This window comes from Oryzias melastigma, linkage group LG18, assembly GCF_002922805.2.
Source record: "Oryzias melastigma strain HK-1 linkage group LG18, ASM292280v2, whole genome shotgun sequence".
In the NCBI taxonomy this organism is placed as follows: Eukaryota; Metazoa; Chordata; class Actinopteri; order Beloniformes; family Adrianichthyidae; genus Oryzias; species Oryzias melastigma.
Genome location: NC_050529.1, coordinates 17,874,351 through 17,890,900, shown reverse-complemented (window position 1 = coordinate 17,890,900; position 16,550 = coordinate 17,874,351). Strand labels below are relative to the sequence as shown.

The window sequence follows — 16,550 nt, the reverse complement described above, 5'->3', positions numbered from 1 at the left end:
ACATCCTCAAAATGTTGAAATCTGACTCACTCCTCTTGATATCAAAACACTCTCACTGACATAGTTTTAGTGTGGTGCCACGTAACAGCTTTTTTTCCCCATTATATATAAAGCAGATTGTTCTACAACGTTGTGCAGTGGATTTGTTTCTCCAAAAAGTTTTTATATTAACCCGTTATACTTTTTATGTGTTTGTATTAAAGATTTGCTTTTTCTTCCATTTACTTTTTAAAGATTTATAAAAATAATCATTTAACAAAATATTGTTTTCAATAAAGGTGTCTGCATTAAAACATATATGCTGTGTATATAATAATCTTTCTTTTTATTATCGCTTGTTGAAAATTAAAAACAAACAAATGATTAAACTAAAACCAGGGTAATCTGATTTTTTTTATTTATTTTTTTTATTTTATTAACTGAGCCTGTTGCACTTTTGGCCTTAACAAGGTTAGTTTATGATAGCATCTTTTCAGGAGACACTGGTATGTATCACGGGAAAACTGAGCTTTAATGCTTTGTCACAGGAGCTACATTAGCTCTAAATAACAACTTCTTGTTTTTGTCAGAGCTATTTTTTGCTTTCTTTTTTTTTTAAGTTGTCCTTTTAGACCAAAACTGCATCAACTTTGTTTTCTAAATTACAGCAATCTTTCTCTGCTGACAGTTCTGTCAGTTTTAGAGAAGTTCCCTTTATACGGAAGAAGCACCCACTTCTTTTTTTTACCATTTCTTAATTTGATCTTTAAAACATTTTAGCATTTTTCTAAATAAATGTACAATGAATGGGGAAGAATTGTTTATGGCACTGATTCTGCAAGTTTTTCCACATAAGAAGATTAGTTTGATCATTCAAAATTATCATAGATAAACTTCAAGGACATCACATTGTTTGATTTTTGAAGAATGTATTTGTTTAACGGAGCAGAAAATAATTATATAGTCAACATCAAAAGTTCACTGTAATACTTTTATAATGTAACGCTGGTTGGTAATGACAGAGGTTAGACATTTCTTGTAGGTCTCTTCAGCAGGTTTTTGCTGTAGCTACCATTTTGGTCCATTCTCCCATGCAGATCTTCTCAAGAGCAGTGATGTTTTGGGCCTGTTGCAGGGCATCACAAACTTTGAATTCCCTCCACAGATTCTCTATTGGTTTAAAGTCCAGACACTTGCGAGACCAATCCAGAACCTTGAAATTCTTGATCCAGACATGTTTGTTCACCCTCTATGTTGTCGCTAAAGGAAAGGAGGTTTTTGCCCTAAATGTCTCCGCTTATGGCTCCATTCATCCCTTGCTTTAAACAGATTAGTCATCCTGTCCCCTTTGCAAAAAAGCAGCTCCAAGCCCGAAATCAAATTATTCCCCTATATCTTCTCCCTCCCCCTCAAATTTTAAGGGCATTTGAAGTAGTAGGGTTGTCCGAAATAGTCTTTGTAAGGGGTAACCCTCACCACAGAGGGATGCCGAGCCCTCCACAGCAAGAGTGAACCATGTCGCGCTGTGCTGGGAAGGAGAAACCCATTTCTATATATGGATTTCCTTCAAAGCACAGAAGTTTACATTTAAATGTACGTAATGAGTTGTTTTGGCATGACTTTTTCAAATTAAAAAAGCAATGTTATGTGGCAGCTCCGTGCTAACATAGCTGACCGGTGGCTATTGATGAAGTCAACCAGTGGGAGTGACATCTAAACTTAAAAACAATATTTTCTCATTACTCTCCGTTTGGAGGGATAAATAAAGGGATAGGGAGAAGCTGTAAGGGGAAGAGGAGGAATTTGGATTCGGCCCAAAGCATGATGTTTCCACCTCTGTGCATCACAATAGGTATACTGTATATGGTGTTCACGGAAAGCAATGCGGCATACTTCCTTCTTCAAACACGGCCTCATCAGGTGACATTCTCTCTGGTGAACATCCCATTCTTGCTCCTGGTGTCCTTCGACAGCTCTTTGATCTTATGATGGAGAGTTTATAGTCTGACTGTTTTAGGATGTGGACATAGCCAGTTCTAACAAGCGGAATATAGAAGAGCTTCTTAAAGAAGAAATAATAGCACAGTGTGGGCCTGCCTATATTTTTCATCATCATATAAAATAAATTCTTTAAAAATCACACAATAAGATTTCCTGGGTTTTTTCTATACATACATGCTCTTACAGTTAGTGTATCTATGATGAACACTACAAACCTCTCATCTTTGTAAATGGGTTTCCTTTATATCCCTTTATATTTTCCGTTATATACATGGATTTTCTATCTATTATTCTTTTATTAAAGTTGGTATTCCTGTAATGCTTTGTGAAATCTCCCTTACCATTGGAACTATTGTATGGAACTGTTGTCTGTTATTCTCAGGCCTATGTACAGTAGTGGTTAGACTAGCTGCAGTTTTCTGCATGTCCAATAGGGTGTGTCCTTTGAGAGCAAATGACATTTTTTCATGTTGAACTTTCAAGTTTTTGCATTTCTGAATGTTATTTTGCTGACTTTTACTCAAAACTGTAAATTACAGCAATTTATAGAATTTTATTTTCCTTTTACAATTTTAAATTATAATGTTTGAGTGGATTCAAATAATTAAGAAACAAACCAGGTTAGGAAAATTACTAGAAAAATTGATGCCTCTGATGAAATGTATCAAACATAAAATATAACTCTCCCTCTTCTTTTTAACAAGTACATGGAAAAATTTGTAAGATTTCTTGCATATAGTTTTTAGAAAACTGTCATTTTTTATACTTTATACTTTATATTTGCAAATCAGTTAATTGGTTTGTCATTTCCCTCCAAACTGTGATAATTGATGGTATCACTGTGGATTTTACATTTAGAAAAATACTTGATAATGACTTTATTTTGTCATTATTTTGCATCTTTTATATTAAGCTGAACAGTAACTGTAATGCATTACTTTAGCAAAACTGTTAACCAGTAGATGTTAACCACCAGGAAAAATCTGTCTTCTTTACTGTCTAACTGTATAAATTCCCACTTTACCTCCTTACTTTATCAACTCGGTCTGTATTTTCACCTGTATTTCTCGCTCCTCTTTCAGGGGAACGGTGAGTTGCTAAATGGAGTCGGAGCAGCTGTACCACAGAGGATACTGCAGAAACAGCTACAACAGCATCGCCAGTGCCAGCAGCGACGAAGAGTTGCTGGATGGAGCTGGTGTTATCATGGACTTCCACACCACAGAAGACGACAACCTGCTCGATGGTGACGCTGCTTCCCCAGGTAGGACATGAAAGGATCTTCCTGGCTAGAAAATGGCGTGACTATTAGAGATTTTGTTTCATTCTTAAGCGTAAAGAGCCTTAAATCTTGCTTTCCAAAAAGAACTTAAAGTTGGAACATTTTTATTAATTAATTTTTCCATTGTGAAAATACATTTTTGACAATCTCGAATGAAAATCTACTGTTTTATTTTTAAAAAAAAATCTAGAAAAATTTAGCAAAGCAGAAAGTTAAAGCAATCTTTTAAGTTGAAATTCAGCCAAAGATACATTCACATCGCCATTGACAACACTTTCAACAAAAAGTCAATGAAAGTATAGGTGTAATGCAGGCTTTGGGCTTCCACCTTCATAATTCTCGCGTTTACACATAGCTATTTAGATTTTTAAGACCATTTTTAGGTTCTTAGAACAAAACATGTGGCCATGGAACATGCATTTAAAGTTAGACCATGTCAATTTATGACCATTCAGGGATTGTGCCATTCCAAAAAGTTTCTGTCCAGCTGCACACACAAGACTAAATCCCATCTCTGAGACTTCCAAGCTACGTCCTTCCTAATTTTGTCCACCTGAAGGCAGCGTTTGCATTTTAGTCTGTGTTTATTGGAGTTCCTGTCAGCATTTCTGAAAATTGAGCACCTGTCTTCTCCACGCCAAAAATCTGATTTAAAAACCCATCCAGAAGAAATTAGATTAAACTTTATTGCCAAATCTGACGGGAATTTCCAGCAATATGAAATGCATTGATTGGTTTGTGTAATGACTTTATTAGCTAATGGGATACAAAGTGATTCCAAATGTTTTGCTTTCCTAAAATTGTCCTTGTAATTTTGATGCTCTGGAGTGTCTGTCAATTTGTCTTGCAAATGTGCAACATTTAAATGACAGAATAACAGATTTATTTTATTTTAATGACAATACTCTCAATTATTTTATTAATACGTTTTAGTAGTTTTTAAGCAATTAAGCAATTCTCTTTTTATTTTTGTCCAGAAAATAGAAACGACTATTTAAAAAAAATTGTTTTACTGGAATAAAACGATGTAAAATAGTATTTGTAATATGTTTTGTTTTTTACTCATTTAAAGAGCTTGATTACATGTTTGCAGAGAGGCAACCCTTTAACTTGCACATTAACCCTTGTTTGAAATGAAAACTGAATGGAACCAACTCAGTTAATTAAGTAATCACAAGGAGGCCCAATTAGTTCATGTGCACACAGTACCGCTTCACTTCAGTGTAAAAAAGGCTGACTTTTGAACAAATCTTCTGTTTAGGTTCAGTGTTTATGAAAACTGGGCTGCATCTTCATGTAAAATATATTATTTCAATTTAAATCGTATGACTGACAGGCTTTATTTTGAATATCATCATTAGTCTTTCGCATGCGCCAATTTGAAGTTGAATCCGGCGTTTTTAACCAGGAAAAACAGAAAAGCATGCAGGATGTTGGTCCCTGAGGACCAAGTTTTGAAAACACTCTTCACTCACCATATTTAGAAATGGAGAAGTGAAATGTGCTGTGAAAGTCACTCTTACATGATCCTGACCTCAGCCTCATCTTAATAATGCTGACTTTACAGTTTGAGTCTCCTTAAACGTTAAACCAAAGCAATGTTTTGTGACTCAAATTGAATCACTTATGCAGTTTTATGAACTGTTATTCAACCTAAAATAATAGTACTCCTTTTTTTGATTACTGATCTAAAAATGTGAGCATTTGTTTTCAGAAAGATTGAAAATCTTTGTAAAGACCAAATGCTATCTGGCTATTGAAACCAAAGTCATCCTTCTGTCTTTAAATAGTTTTTAGTGAAGGCTCAATGTGAGATACTAATGCAATATTAGTCAAAAAGTGATTAATTAAATGTTTGAATGGAAGGAATGAAATCTCGTAGCTGGAAATGTCATTTCAAGTCAAAATTTAAGAACAGAACATTTATTTATTTTATCTGGATATCTGCGATAAAGGTCAGTTGTTGTGATGTTTGGAAGAGTTTGAAAATAAGCCTGAGTCAACCTGGTTGAGATTAACTTGTTATGTTTAGTTTTGTTATGGGGCATTGAGTTGTGTGTATGAGTCAAAACCTGAATGTTAAGAAATTGCTCCTTAAGAATTTTCTACGTTCAACTAAACCAGTTTGACTAGCAGCTGGTTTCTGAGTTCTGCCGTCCTTCTCTGTCTGCTTGAGTTATTTTGATGGTGTGGCAATGGGGTGTGCTTTTTTTTTTTTTTTTTTTTGGAAACTTTGTAATCCCTCCTCCAAGCATAGAGCGCAAAAATGACCAGAGGCTGCTTCACGCTTTAGTCACATGCAGTTGTGCACTGACGAGTTTGGCTGGCTGAGGAGGACAAAAGGAAACTGCAGATCTTAGAAGAAAGTCGGCTTCCTGAGGTGAAACGGCATTAAATTCAGACGGGAGGTATTTTATTTGCCCCTGTGGTTTCACTGCTTTGGAATTTCTTGTATAAGAAGTAGAAAACCTGCGGCTGAGATTATGTGTGTCACAACTTACCATAAGGAGCAGCACTAAAAAGGTAAGAGAAAATGAACTTCTAAAGTTTAATATCACAACCCTTTAGGAATCCTTTTTAAAGCATGGGAAAGGTAAGGCGTGGGAAAAGAACCTGTCTTAACTTTTCTGTTTTATATAAAAACATGTAATTATGTCAAGTCTTTGAAAGACAGTAGAAACTGTGATGTGTTTAAGGGCTACACCTTTTTAAATGCAAGTTTGACTGAGAATTTTTGAATATTATTTAAAACAAATATATTTGTTGTGGAAGGTAATCCAGAAAGTGACCACCGGTGGCCACTTTTTTGCTATTTAACAAATGTTAAGTTTTACATTGAAACTTCTACCAAATTTAATTGGGAGAAAATACTGCTGGAGATCATATTTCTGACTTTAGACTGTGATAGCCAATTACTTTTTGACACACATGTCAAACTACTGGATAATATTACGAAAAGTATTCAGTTTAGTGTTAAATAAAATATTCATTTTCAGAATTCCCAACAACCCCTTTTTGTTTAAACGAAAGTATTTGTGTTTGCAATTGTGTAGGCTGATATTTAAGGGCCGACAAGCATCTGAAACCCAGAGGAATGAACAAAAACACACTTGCAGCTGTCATCAGGGTGCATGTTGCACAATCAGTGTGTCAATGCTCAACAGGGATACCCTAGATCAGAGGTTTGCAACCTTTAGTGTTAAAAGTCATACGGTCCAGTTTTATAGAGACCAAAATCCAACAAGGCAGCAAGGTATGCATTAATAGATAGATATATAAATAAATACAATTTATTTATATTTGTGAGGCCATCAAGGCATTCATTTATAAAACGTAGCTTTTAAAAACGAACAATAATTTGACAGTTATATTTCTATTATATAACTTTTGACATCAGCACATACTAGTTCCTTTCAAAATAAAACACATCCTGTGTCAAATACAATCCTGTTGCTTCAGTAAAACAGCATTATACTTTAATAACGTTGTCTCTGAACAACCACTAGACATAAGATATGAATATGAGTTTAAACTTATTCTAACAATTAATCAATAGAACAAACATTTTGCTTGGTCATCTGATTTAGTTTAATGTTGGCAGTAGTTAAACAAGAGTTCATTTTTATTAATGTAAGATTCCCTCAGTTTATAAATGAAAAAAATAAATAAATAAATGACTGTACTTAAATAATAAATCCATTATTTAGTCAAAATTTTAGCATTTTTCTCCAAAGCCAAAGAGCAACAATTAAGTTGTAACTGACTGTGAAGCCTCAGGTTGCAGACTCCTGCCCTAAACAGTACATTAGTTTAACTCCAAAGGATAAAACAAGCTTATTCTGTAGTCATGCCCAAATGTTTATAAATAGAAATCTGATTTAATGTCAGGAGGACTGTTGTGTGGAAGTAACCCTCAGCTGATATCCCATCATCCCTTTGTTTAGACTCTTGTCGCTACCCGATCGGTCCATGCACATGCGAAAATGCGTCTAAAGCAATTTGTGATTGGGTAGTCGTTACAGATGGAATAGGGACAATACTCTCCCGCTAACTTACAGCCCGTCATAAACCGGAGCTCACATTAGCAGTGCAACAAAAACGGCAAGCAGTATCCAAGCTATCCAGATGTACAGTTTTGAGCCAGATGCCAGCTCGGACATGGAGATAGAAGATGTGAATGTCCCTATTTGTCTGCAAGTGGATGCATCAGAATGGAGTGGAGAAGGAAGACTATGACCCGCCTATTTCTGTTGCTACGAACGGCAGGTTTTTATCTGCTTCTGATCCATCAGGATTTGAATAAAGAAATACTCAGAAATGCTGTCTTAATCTTAACTTCTTTAATATATCTCATCCATCATGAGAAAAATACTTCAAAAACACAATTTTCATTGGAGTGGATCTTTAAGAAATGATCAACAGACACTTGTGGATGGCTGTATGGGTTCATACAGGCCTCCTATAGTCCCTTAGCAACGGCAGCAGGCAGAGCGGACCGCTGATCGTCCTTCTGTGCGCAGGCTTGCATTAGATGACGTCATCAGCTCTGGTAGTCAGCTGCTGCAGTGGAGAGCGAGGAAGAAGGAAGGGGAGGGAGGGGACTGTGAGCTTGCACAAGTATTTTTCCGCTCGCGCATTTACACACACGCAAACACACACACACACAATCTCTCTCGCTGTCACACAGTGCTGCTTGTCTTCCACTGGTAAACATGGCAGCGAATGGCACACGCAGTGAGCCGGACCCTGCTAAACGCAGCTCATTTTAGCCCAGCTTCCCTCTGACTGTCAACATGGAGGAGGAAGACGCGGCGGCTGACCCCTACCTGCCCTACGACGGGGGAGGGGACACCATTCCCTTGCAGGAGATCCATAGGAGAGGTACGCCACGTCTCCTCTTCTCCTTCTGCTTCCGATTGCGTCCTTATCTCATGCTGCTCCGATGACAGAGGCCTTCCGTCTTGCACTGCGAGTGTTTGCTAACATAGACGAGGAGCAGCCACCTCCTCAGCTAGTAAGAACAAATGGAAACAGGAGGACCAGTATGGATTAAACCTGATTTGTGAGGGGATTGGGACTTCTTTCACAATCATCTGTTAGTGTGTTGATCATTAACCAGCTGTGTGTCAAAGATATAAAGAGTCAATTTCAAGTGCACCCTGAGCTTGTATACTGACAGTGAAGAAAGATGACATTAAAATGAAAGCTTAGGAAAAAGAAGGATGCAGAAGAGATGAATGCTGTGTGGCACCTGTTGGTGGTATTTAGGATGTTATAACACATTACACTGCATAGGGCTCAGGATGGTTTGGCATCCTTCCATTAATATAAATGGGCACATTATTAAGTTTTTAGCAGCATCCTTTTGTCCCACTTTGATCATCTTTTGATCTATTTTAAAAATGTTCTCAGGGTTTTTTTTATAAATATGATTATGCAGTTTTTAGCCAAAATGTTAAAAAGCCTGTGTCGTTTTTTTGGACATAGTTTCTGCAGAGCGGCAGTTGTTCACCAGATGAATGGAAATTGTCCTCTCAGTTGTGAGCAACATCTTTGGGTCAAAATGTTCATGTACATTTTTATCTACGGGCATGCTGCAGGGAACAGGTTGTAAGAAACACTTGGACAACACCTAAAGGTGAAGAAGGTGAGATGGAAGCAGATTTTCCCAAGTCCTTAAAGCCTGCGCACTGTGCAAGGAGAATTTTAGTGGTGTTCAAGTGATGCGTGCGTGCTCCTTGCACGTCCATTACACACTTCATGCTTGCAACCTGACTGTTAAAAACTAGTTAATTGGACATTTCAGCCTTGTTTCCACTGATCGGTCCGGTTTTGTAAGGAGCAGTACGGTACAGTTAACTCTGGCGAGTGTTTTCCCTCAGTTAAGCCTTGCTTCCAATGAGCGGTTTGTTTTCACGGCTCATGCACGGTGTAGACCGCTAGCATGCTATTGTGTCATTGTAGTGCGATGGCGAGAAAAGCAACAACAAGCAGCTAGTCTTTTTCTTGCTTTACTTGTGGTGTATCATGTATAACAGGAATTTAATGTTGTTTGAAAGAAGATGAAGATGAATGCCTTTGTTGAAAACGTTAGCTTAAATCCGTGCTATATTGGTGCTTTCTAATGTCGTCATCACTTTCCTGGACTGCTCAGTGGAAACCAGCCTCTAGAGTGTAGTTTCTGTGGGTATCCTATGGGTGTCTTATTGGCATTTACGTAGCACTTGCACACCGCATGCTTGCAGCGATTGTGCACAGTCAGTGATGAGCCAGTGTGCGCACCAGATAATAATGACAATGTAGGGGTATTGTGCAACAGTATCACCTGTACCTCATTAGTCCGTGTGGCCTATATTAGCCGTACAAACACTATATTAGCCGTACAAACACTTCACAATACACTCTACAATTGTATATTCCATTTTCATGACACGAGCCTCATGGGAACTGAAAGACACCTGTACCCCCTTTAAGATGCAGCTGCTTCTCTCTACAACCCTCTACGGGCCAGAACAAACCAAAAACCCTTGGCACTCATATAAAGGTTGTTCCGGAGCATGTGAGGAATTAATATTGAACTGAGGGTTATTACACCCTAAAGAAAAATAGAGTAAATGCTGAAGTCTCTAAGGCTGTGATACATTTTGTGTCAGCCCTTTAAGCAACTGAATGTATGGCATTATTTCAACACTCAACAGCTGGCCTTCAATGAAATTCTCTGGGTCATGTAATGATCACATGACGGCTGAGCACTCTGCTCCAACTCTGCTGATCAAGGGTGTCTTACTCTGCTACCTCTAAACCTCCCTGATCTGCTTTACTCGACATAATGGAGGACTTATGGGGACGATGCATGTGTGCTTTGTTAACTAAACATAGAAGCCCGACACTGATTCAGCTGGGGGATTCTGAAGTCATCCGTCACATGACCAGAATTGACTGTGCAACTACAATGAATGAAATTTCTTTAAGTGAATGAGTCAGTAAACCTGTGAGGATCCAAATGTGGCTTATTGCCCTAATTCAGGCTAAATAGAATTGCAAAGTCATTGCTCTCATGCACATTGTCTGTTTTCTCCTTTTTTTGTATGCTCACAAAAGCATGATGCTTGAGACACGAATGACGTCGTCTTTCTATTCTTCTTATTGTCAGCAATGTTGCTTGGCTCTCAGCTCAGTGCCGATTATCCTGCTTCAACAAGATGGCCTTCTCTGGTATCTTTCATGACTTTTCTTTCTTAGTTTCTGTCTTATTAAGCTTTAGAGCACCTTAGTGTTTTGTCTTCTGTCACTGTCAGATTGTGGGGGTTTTGTAAATTATTGTTATTACTAATTTTAAAAGGACAAAATTTCAGTTTAAGCTCTTAAAAATGTGTGTAGCACCAATATACTTTATTAGTACTTATATTACTGACTATTTGACATTGGCCTATTGTTGTTATTGGAATTTCTGGTCAACTTTGACCATTTTGCCGAATTAATGATTATATTTTAGATATAATCAGTCATAAACAAGAAAAGGCAATCAATTAAACGACTAGGTAACATTCTTATCCCATTTTTACATTGCCGATCTTGTGCTACTTGCTCAAACTTTAGTCTCTTTCTGCCTGTTTTATTGAGAAAAAATGTTCTTTGGGCGTAAACCCTAGATTTTTCCCTGTTAAGAATTTTTTCTTTTTTCAATTGTCATGTTTTGTAACACAATTCTCTTTGCTTTTTTTGTTTTTCCCTGTTCAAGTCCCACTCCAATCATCATATGGATCTATTGTAAAAGCATTCCCAGTGGTCCTTTATGATCATGCTATTTTTAGCCATTTTTTTTAAACTGTCTATTTCTAGGACAGAGAACGCTAGGAGTTCGTCAGAAATTCACATCTGAGTTGTAGATGAGACTGTTGGTGCTCATTTGCCATGATTCCTTTGTTTACACTCTCACCTGCTAGCTTACAGCCCCTCACAACCCCAAGCTAATATTAGTGGTGCAACGATAATGGTGATCAATATTGGAGCTATCCAGCCGTACAGTTCTAAGCCAGATGCCAGCTCAGATGAGGAAAACAAAGACGTACATGGATCTGTTTGTCTCTAAGTAAATGAATTGGAATGGAGCGGAGCAGAGAACTTGTGGCCTGGCGTTGTAGTACCTACATTACTGACAAGCTTTTTCCAACTGCATTTTTTTTTTCTGCTCCTGATGCACCACAAGTTGAATAAAGTAATACTCAGAAACGCAATTTCAATCTTAATTTTCCTTATTAGTGTCCTTCTTCATGAGAAAAATGCTAAAAGAACATGTTAAAAATAACAAAAACACAATTTTCATTTGAGTGGGTTTTTATTATTAATCTCAGGTGATGCTTTATTAAATGGTTTTATCCAGACATTTTACCAAAGTTTTTGAATTTCTCCATCTTTGTAATTTCTTTGTAACTGTGTTAAGTTGGTACAGGGCTGCAATAAGAGTTTCCTGTGCTAACATTTCTGTGAGTTTGATGCCCGCCCATGTGTCGAAGTGTCCTTGGGCAAGACTCTGAACCCCGACTTGCCTCTGGTGGGAGGTTGGCGCCAGTGTTCGGCAGCGGAGTCACCACCAGTGTGTGAATGTGTGTGTGAATGGGTGAATGGGTCTGTGACTGTGAAGCGCTTTGGGCCCTCGAAGGAGGGTAGAAAGCGCTATACAAGTATACGCCATTTACCATTTAGTCTTACTAAAATCCAAAGGACATGGAGAAAAAAATGGTCTAATTAGGTCAGTATAGGCCCCAATCTATCGTAATAGCTTTGAAATTGTGTTGGGAAACACAAAAGGCCAAAAATTCTTTTTTTTTTTCTTTTTTAATTATTAAATTTTTTCGTACAGAGATAAAGCGGTCGTCCTCTGATTGGAAGATTGCGAGTTGGGTTCCTGATTTTCATTTGTCAAAGGACCTTGGGCAAAACACTGAACCTCACATTGCTCCTGGTGGTTGAGGAAGGCAACAGTGTTGAGCAGTAGAGCCACCATTAGTGCGTGAATGTGTGTGTGTTCATAGGACTGTGACTGTAAAGCACTTTGAGCTTTCAAGAAAGGTAGTAAAACGCTTTAAGTACACCATTTATGCAATTAAACTAATAAAGTAATAAACATAACCTGACCAGGAAGTAATTGAGCACTGAATGGATTTAACCTCTGCAATATTTGCAATACATAGCCAAGATTTATTTTCCATTTTCATTTTTATTTAATTAAAAATACCTTTATAACCAGAATATTTGAATTGTTTTGAAAATAACACACAAACACTGAGTACATGGATATAGGTCAGAAGATTACCTTTGACAATTCACAAAGTGTGCTTTCTTAAAGTGTACACTACTTGAAAACTTATAACTGTGGCTCTAACATCGAAAGTATCTTCTGTGACAAACCCATGTAATTCAGAATATTTGCTGTGCTTTTTTTGCATACATAAAAGCAGATGCAAGCCAGTCATCACACCCAGAACATGTTGCTCTTGACTAACTGGTTTGCATCGGTAAAAGGGCAGATTAAAATCAATTTTGTACGTTGTCACTGAATAAACGATGAGTGTTTCTTATAGAAAATCTGAGGGGAGCAGATGTTAAATCAGTTTAGCACAAACTGTATCAAATGCAGAAAAAGATTGCAGCAGAGAAGTAGAAGTTCTTGTGCTTTTTAAAGAGTTGAGGGGTTGATTACGGAAAAGGTCATGGAAATTAAAACAGACATTAATTATGTCTTTCCACGTTCTTGCCAATGTCACAGTTTTACCTTGGACTTTTTTTGTGTTTGGTTCACTCATGTCCTTCGTGCCTCCTGTGCTCTCTTTGCTCATCAAGCTGCGTTCTGGGGCAGTTGGCATCGAGCATCTCTCTTACGGTGGTAGTATTGGCCATCTTTGTTGCAGGTTCAAGCTGATGAGCTGCAGGTTGTTTACTGCAATGGTCTGAGCACCCCACTTTAAAGATTATATCACAGAAAGCAGTATACGAGTTATCACAAAACCTTAGATCATCTTCATGGTCTTCAGTCTTTTTCACTTTTTCTAAAAGATTTCAATTCTTTAACTTTCTTCTCAGCACTGATGTAACCTGTGCCATCCATAGCACAGGCTTTGTTTCAATTAAATTACCACTATTTGCACACAATTGTCCACTCACTGTTAGATTTAATATTCACAATTTTAATTAAACAACACTTGTAATCTATTTGAAACTGGAGAGTATCGCTCTTTACTAGAAGGATCATAGTGAATCAAGTATTAAACAGAGTCAAATATGTTTGAATGCACAAATTCTTATTTATACCTGTGAATAATACTGTTATTCATAGCTATACCTTGGTTTCTTCATTCGTAATTCCTATTAAGAGTTAATATTAAACCTTTGTTCCTTTTGTGGGCAGCTAAAGAAGTGTCAAGGTTAACCTGAACCAAACAAAGTGACGTGGTCACATTCAGCCTGAGGTCATGTAGCTTCTTTTGGACTCTTGACCTTCAGAATAGAAAACATGGTGGAGATCTTCTTTATTTCTGGAAAATTCAAACAGTCTGTGTATGTAAATTTCTGTAAGGGTTTGGCTCTGTTGGCCGTGTAGAACTGGTCCTTCCCAGGTGGTCCGATGAGTTTAATCCTGTATGGGTGTTTTGACGAGACCCTTCACACTACTGCTTAATTTTGTACCCATACGGGGGCCCAAGTCTGGGCAGTTGGTTTCTTACTGATTTTTACTACCAACCTTTGTGCATCATGGGATTGCTGGTGATGGTGGGATTTTAAAATACATACCCATAATCATTCTTGAAATGATCATATTTTCTATTACGTTCCTTGTTACACATGAAGACAAGTAAATATCAGGTAAAATATTATGGTGTAGAAATGACTGAAGGCATTGTATTAAAAAAGTGGATATATATTTTTATAATCATATTTTAGAGTGTTCATATTTTAGTGGGTTTTGTTGAATAGATTTTACATGACTGATAATACAATCCTGTAACGGTTATTTTCATCTTGCATAAATGTGGTTTTGAACTTAGTCATGTGTTAAAGAAAGCATTACCTCTTTCAGTTTGAGGGTTTTATATAATGAAAAAGTGAATGGCAAAATGTTTGTCTGCAAAAACTTTCTACTTCCATAAGCAGAAAGTTGTAACTAACGAAACACAGATCTTATTTTGGTATGATGAATAGTTTATTGCCTGGATTAACTCTGTTTACATAGAAGTTTCTACTTTCTTTTAATCCAGAAACTTTGATTTACAAGCAATTTAGATTAATTCATTTGGAAGTAAAAATATATATATGCAGGTTGAAATTGTTGATTACAGATTTTATCCTGTCCAGCCCTCTTTTGTACCCAGAATGCACCCTGATCTTGCAACCATCCCTTTGCTTTATTACTGTTGTGGAATTAAGAAACAATAAAGAGTCACTAAGGAATTGCTTCCTTAGTAAATGGTGTAACCATCAGAAATACACCACCAGAAATGTAACTCAAATATTAATGTATTCTTTATTAAACTTTAATGTTCATGATTTTTTACTTTTTTCCCACCTAGGTTTTTAACCCTTGATCTGTCTAATGAGATCAATACCAACCATTACATTGTAAATAGAAATATGTGCTATGTTAAATATGGCTCTATCTCAATCTTTAAATATTATAAACTTGCAGATGATTTGAGATGCATTGAGTCAGAATTGCTATATAAATCGTTACAATCATTTTTTTTCCCTTTTAGGATCTAATTACGCCATGTCAAACGGGGGTGGAGCTGCCAGTAGCACCACCCATTTATTAGACTTCCTGGAGGAGCCCATCCCTGGCGTGGGAACTTATGACGACTTCCACACCATCGACTGGGTCAGAGAGAAATGCAAAGATCGGGAGAGACATCGGAAGGTGAGGATGTCGAAAATCTCTGCGTGCTTCAAACCATCCAAGTTCCACTTTATAGTTTGTGGGACAGACGACTGCAAGAACTGTTGAAGGATCTAAGGTCCTAAGTGCAGAACTTGACAGGCGTCTCGTTTCCTGTTCACAGAGGGTTTGTAGAGTCAGCAAAACAAATCCCAAGCTGCACAGGAAACAATGCATTCTGGGAAAAAGCAACACAGAAAGTTAAAGCAAAGCTTGTTTGGGAAGCACCTTTAAGCCACCCAAACTCTAAACTCTGCAAATAGAAAATAGTCATTAAATTTGACATTAAAAATCAACAGTGTTAAAACACTCTCGGGGGGAAAAGGTTCGGCTGTGTTTGCACAACAAAAGCAGTTACATCCTGTTCTTTCAGGACTAAAGCTGCAGGAAAACAGAAGGATCTCTTAGTGCTTCTCTTTTACAAGTTTGGGAATTGCCACTAAAAACTGATGAACTTGATTTTTTTAATTTTTTTTTATTTCTATCTGCATATGAAGTCAGATCTGAGTCACAAGAAGTGAAAATGTTTATAGAATTACCTTATTTTCACAATATATAATATTTGGATTTGTTTTTTATGTAACTGTAAAAATCTTAGTTTTATCTTTAAAAGGTAACAAAATTTTATACAGATTAAATAAAATTATTAAATCAATAAAAATAGCAGTAGGCAGATAAATAATAATGCTATTCTAGAACCCAAAAGAACCAAGAACCATTTTTCCTTCAAAATAAAATGATGTGCAATATACCACAAACCAAATGGACCACATAACACAATTTTAAGATATTAATGCTACACTGATGTTTATATTAGTTCTTATAAAAGGGAATTTAAAAATAAAAACCTTCACACAGACTTCTGTTGGGTTTTTAACATGAAAGATTTTTTTAAATTAAATTAAACATTAACTACTTGTATTATTTGAATAATCCACTAGTTAAAGACATGTCTGCCATATTTGAAAGTTTTCATTCAGTCTTGGAGTAAAACAAACTGAACACAAGCGTATTCTTACCCTGATGGAACTAGTTTGTTGTTCAAATATTGATTTAGTTTTTATTGCACGTTTTCCAAACATTCCTCAACTTACTACTCTTAGATAAGACATGAATTTTCTTTTATTCATTTATTTTTTTTTTGTCTTATTTAAACAGCTCTACCCTCGATACAGGAAGTGACGTTAATCAGCTGATTTATTAATTTAACAGAGAAAAATGCTTCTTGAGAGTCTATAAGAAACCTTTGACCCATTTGAATTTCTGCCAGACTTTGTTTAACTTCTGACTTTTTTGGCAGTAGTCATATAGAAGAATCTGAAAATGTTTTTTTATTTTTGTGTGGATTTTTTTTAACCT

At 36.7% G+C, this 16,550-nt stretch overlaps 1 protein-coding gene across 6 annotated transcripts in view; it reads left to right on the top strand.

Moving 5' to 3' along the window:
* The window catches only part of clcn3 (chloride channel 3), a 35,820-nt gene that overhangs the window by 4,971 nt on the left and 14,299 nt on the right, over positions 1-16,550 (top strand). For 3 of the 6 annotated variants that reach the window (XM_024288305.2, XM_024288307.2, XM_024288308.2), the window contains exons 2-3: positions 3,063-3,244; positions 15,013-15,177. In XM_024288305.2, the coding sequence (XP_024144073.1) occupies positions 3,082-3,244; positions 15,013-15,177 (328 nt within the window). In that variant the 5' untranslated portion in view covers positions 3,063-3,081. Of the gene's footprint in view, positions 1-3,062; positions 3,245-5,303; positions 5,786-7,844; positions 8,144-15,012; positions 15,178-16,550 lie in introns of those variants that run through there. The other 3 variants (XM_024288309.2, XM_024288306.2, XM_024288310.2) reach the window with 3 other exon arrangements.